A 5,237-nucleotide genomic window follows, 5' to 3' on the forward strand; every position below is an offset into this window, starting at 1 on the left:
CTCTTTTTCTCTTTTTATATTTGAAATAATTTAACAAAAAAATTTTGACATAAACATAAACATAATCAAACATAATCAAAACATAATCGAACGAAAAATCCAATCAAATTGGATTTTCAAATCCAATAAATATTACTAAATCATTAATGGTGTTTCAGATTCTACAAAGAAAAGCGGACAACGTTTAGTAGGCGACGTAGCATATCAAGAAGCTGTTAAAGTAGCTTCGTACATTACACCAGTACCCGGCGGTGTTGGACCAATGACAGTCGCTATGTTAATGAAAAATACCGTAATATCCGCGCAAAGATCGGCGGAAAAACTGTTCAACAGTCAATGGAAATTGCGGACTCTTAAACTGAATCCTGTGAGACCTGTACCGAGCGATATCGATATTTCCAGGAGTCAAGAGCCAAAATCGATCGTTGCATTAGCTGAAGAAATTGGATTATTATCGAACGAGTTTAGTCCTTACGGCAGCAAAAAAGCTAAGATCGGTCTCAGTGTATTACAACGACTAAAGAATCAAAAAAATGGAAAATATGTCGTGGTAGCGGGCATCACGCCAACGCCATTTGGTGAAGGAAAAAGCACGACTTCCGTTGGATTGGTGCAAGCACTAACGGCGCACAGAGGCAAAAATTCTTTCGTTACTCTTAGACAACCTAGCCAAGGACCTACATTTGGCGTTAAAGGAGGAGCTGCTGGAGGAGGATATTCACAGGTATGAGTAAAAGAAATTTCTTCAAATAACGATAACTATCAATATTTATGATGAAGATATATTGTTTATTGACCTTGTTGTAGGTAATACCTATGGAGGAATTTAATCTTCACCTAACCGGGGATATTCATGCTGTTTCTGCCGCAAATAATCTTTTGGCGGCGCAAATTGATGCACGATATTTCCACGAGTCCACTCAGAGTGATAAAGTCCTATATGATCGATTGGTACCAACTATTAAAGGTGTCAGGAAATTTTCAAAAATCCAGCTGAGACGATTGGAAAAACTTGGCATCACAAAAACTGATCCGAATTCGTTAACGGAAGAAGAAAAACGTCAATTTGCAAGACTTGACATCGATCCAAATAACATCATATGGACGCGAGGTGCGATTTAAGAACTTATAGGAATATATTTCCGCGAAAAAGATATTGTATTTGCATCTTTTCTGTTATGCAGTGGTGGATATTAACGATCGATTTTTGCGGAAGATCTCCATTGGTCAGAGCCCAACCGAGAAAGGCAAGACAAGAGAAACCTCATTCTGTATTTCTGTTGGATCTGAAATAATGGCAATCCTTGCATTATCAACTAATGCCGAAGATATGAAAAAAACGACTTGGTAATATCGTTATCGGATTTAGCAAAAGCGGCGAGCCTTTAACTGCTGAAGATTTTGTTAGTATAATTATTTAAAATTGTATGCGAAAAATTATCTTAATTATACATTCGATATTATTATTTATATGAAATAACGATTTTTTTTATTATCTCGTTAATATATCTCGTTAAATTATATGTATTTTAATAATTTAAATTAAAGTATAATTACATTCAATTACAATTAGATAATTAGATAAATAAACCATTCACAATAATCTTTACATCTTCACAATTTTGTATAACGAAAACAATTTGCGGCTTGTTTAAATATCTACTTAATCCTCAGGGTATGACAGGAGCAATGGCGATTCTGCTAAAAGATGCTATAGAACCGACACTTATGCAATCATTGGAAGGTACACCTGTAATAGTACACGCTGGACCATTCGCCAATATAGCCCACGGTTGTTCATCTATTATCGGCGACGCTATTGCTCTAAAATTAGTCGGACCGAAAGGCATTGTAATAACAGAAGCCGGATTTGGATCGGATATTGGCATGGAAAAGTTTTTTGACATCAAATGTCGTACTTCCGGATACGTACCGAATGCTGTCGTACTTGTAGCGACTATTAGAGCATTGAAGATGCACGGTGGTGGGCCACCGGTTACGACCGGAGCACCGTTAAAAAAAGAGTATATCGAAGAAAATGTTGAACTTGTTAGAAAAGGCTTACCAAATCTGCGAAAACACATCAGTAATGGTTTGAAATATGGCGTGTCCGTAGTTGTTGCCATCAACTCTCACAGGTGATTTTTCTTACAAATAATTAATAGTATGATAGTTTTCTATTACAAAAGTTAAATCCGCAGTCATCAGAATACTAATCTTGAATATATATTATTTGTTTCGTTGAAGTTTTTGTTGTAATCCTTATTTTACTAACAGTTATCAAATTATTACGAACTCAAAGAGAGAATGTTTTAAGAATTTTATTTCATGATGACATCATCATACTTATGAAAATTTTATAAACAAAGCTAACATATTCAAGCATATGAATCATAACATTTGAATTAATACAATCGGTCATAGATGAGTATCATTAATCTTTCAGTACCGATACTCAAGCGGAGCTAGAGCTCGTTAAGCAAGCAGCCTTGGAAAGCGGTGCAACTGATGCAGTAATATGCACTCATTGGGCCGAAGGTGGGGCTGGTGCTATAGCTCTTGCGGATGCAGTAATAGCAGCTACCGAAAAAAATAGTAATTTCGAACTATTATACGATCTCGAGGATAGCATCGAAGAAAAAATTAATAAGATCGCTAAAGAGATTTATGGTGCTGGCCAAGTCGTTCTCGCGGAAAAGGTGAACAAATATTTTTATCCCACATACATATATATAATTTATATATATATATTTTATATATATATATATATATAAATTATTGCTACAAACATTGTCAATATTATTAAAAATAACTAAAATTATGTAATATAATTTTCTAATATAAAATAATTTCATTTTAATATCATTTTTGTGTGTTTGTATCGATAATCGCACGATTTTTCTTTGGTAATATATCTGTTATAAAAACTCTAATATACTAAAGTAAAATTGACATTTTATATACTGTTATAATATAATATTATAACAATATATAAACTTACATATTAGGTGTGGGAAAAAGTTCGTGGCGTTTTTCCCGTTATAGTTAAACGGAAAAAATGCCACGAACTTTTTCCTACACTTAATACAATATATAAACTTTTACTACTCATTATAGGTGCAGAAAAAAATCGAACAGTATAACAAGTTAGGATATAACAAATTTCCGATATGTATGGCAAAAACATCAAATTCGTTAACTGGAGATCCAGCTATCAAAGGTGCACCAACCGGTTTCACCCTCGACATTACAGATATATTCGTTTCAACCGGCGCCAGATTTATTGTTCCTATGGTGGGAGAGGTGAATGATTTTTTCATCTATGCAATTAATAATAAAAAGATTTTTATTATTAATTTTTATTATTAAAGATTTATTAAGTAATTTTCACTATTATTTCATTATATATTTCAGATTATGATGATGCCAGGACTTTCGACTAGACCAAGTATTTACGATATGGATTGGAATACCGAAACAGATGAAATAGAAGGCCTGTTTTAAATTTAATATCTATTTTGTAACTTAAATGTTTATTTTTCAACGAACATTTCGTAGTATATAATGTTAATAATTCCTCAGAGAGTTTATAATATATCAATACATAATCATTAATAAACTTTTTTGTACAAGAAACTACATTCTTTATTATTTATGTACAATATGGTAACATCCTGTTAAAATAGATTGTATACACATTACAAGTATACCATTTCAACAAATTTGTAACATTGATAAAAAAAAAATGCGAATTATTACAAGTTTTAATACACTATACATATTTATTTTACTTTCATAATAGCACGCAATTTCGCGGATCGCGATCTCGGATTTGTTTCAATTTCTTCAGCAGTAGGTGTCAAAACATGCTTATGTATCATTTTCCATGGTATTTTTGTCAATCTTTCAAATTCGTTCTTATCAAATGTTTTACCATAATGCGCATATTTTAATGCCACGGTATTAGCTACATTATCTGTTATGTTTCCAGAAATATGTCTTTTAACTATAGTATCTTCGAGTGAATGAAATGAAATCGTTATTAAACAACCAGATAGTTTCAAATATACTTGTGCGAGAAGTATACCGTAATTGATTTCATTTAATTCATTATTGACAAAAATTCTAAGTGCTTGAAACGTTTTCGTGGCATTATGTGAAAATCTGCCAAGACTATCTCTTCTAATTTCACCATCTAAAGTGGATTCAATTAGTTGAGCTAATTCTTTTGTCGTCTCTAATTTTCTAAACATGTATCTAGCGTCAATAATAGCACGTGCAATTTTCTTAGCACATTTCTCTTGTCCATAAACTTTTATGATATGAATCAAGTCCTCCTCTGTTGCTCTTTCTAATACGTCCGCGGCAGTAAGTTGTTTTGGACATCGAAGCCCGTCCATTCTCATATCTAATGGTCCATCTTTTGATAAAGAGAAACCTCTACTCGCTGTATCAAATTGCATTGATGAACAACCAAAATCGAACAAAATACCATCTATACTACTTTCTTTAATGTTGTATGATTCAAGTAACTGCGGTAACTCAGAAAATTTACCTAACAAAGGAATTACTTGTCCTGGATATCTCTGTGATAATTGCTTTGCACATTCATATGCTAAAGGATCTCTATCTAATGCAAATATTTTTATATCAGGCGAATGTTCTAATAATTTGGTAGCATGTCCACCAGCACCAAATGTCATATCTATGTATGTTTTGCCTGGCGATGGAGCCATATATGTCAATACTTCTTGCGCCATAACAGGCACATGAAGATCTTTGTTAGAACAGATGTTATATTTACAACTATATTGCCTCACATTAATTAAACATAGTAAATTACTTTTTACTAATGTGTTTGTTTTATCAATAAAATGTTTATTCTTACCAAACTTATTTGCAAAGTATGTAAACTTAAGCCTTATCATTTCTTATAATATTTTTTAGTGTCCAACGAAGCCTATTAAATATTCCGTTATCCTCTTCTGACAAATACTTTCGTATTTCTTGAGTCAATGCCAAATTACAGTGCTCCCTACTCAATCCACTTGCAGTGCTTAACAAAGAGCGTTTATAAAGTTGTCCGTAATAATTCGATGAAATCTTTTTTAAACTTGAATAATATCGATTACACTGTTCAGAATTCAGTTGGTTTGTAGCTTCACCCTTTGAAAACGCAATTCTCAATTGGTCACGAATGTGCTGTCCCAAGTCGCTAAAAATCATCAAATAGACAG

General features: G+C 32.8%; 2 protein-coding genes across 2 annotated transcripts; one reads left to right on the top strand and one right to left on the bottom strand.

The window, feature by feature from the left end:
• Positions 1-145: 145 nt before the first annotated feature.
• On the top strand, positions 146-3,636 carry LOC105622571 (C-1-tetrahydrofolate synthase, cytoplasmic; the record flags this gene model as incomplete). The annotated part of the gene is given in 8 exon segments (XM_012203988.1): positions 146-724; positions 808-1,111; positions 1,185-1,333; positions 1,335-1,403; positions 1,675-2,138; positions 2,447-2,699; positions 3,118-3,303; positions 3,415-3,636. Coding segments are annotated over 8 exon segments (2,094 nt in total), but the record flags the coding sequence as incomplete, so codon positions are not given.
• A 146-nt stretch (positions 3,637-3,782) lies between these two features.
• LOC105622503 (probable methyltransferase-like protein 15 homolog) lies at positions 3,783-4,928 on the bottom strand. The gene has a single exon (XM_012203919.1). It carries the CDS (start codon positions 4,926-4,928, stop codon positions 3,783-3,785), a length of 1,146 nt encoding a protein of 381 aa, XP_012059309.1.
• Between the last annotated feature and the right edge of the window lie 309 nt (positions 4,929-5,237).

Source organism: Atta cephalotes (genome assembly GCF_000143395.1).
Source record: "Atta cephalotes unplaced genomic scaffold scaffold00046, whole genome shotgun sequence".
Taxonomy (NCBI): Eukaryota; Metazoa; Arthropoda; class Insecta; order Hymenoptera; family Formicidae; genus Atta; species Atta cephalotes.

Bases quoted from the DNA above. Each gene is read 5' to 3' on its own strand.
- LOC105622503 (XM_012203919.1), bottom strand. From the start codon at position 4,928: ATGATAAGGCTTAAGTTTACATACTTTGCAAATAAGTTTGGTAAGAAT.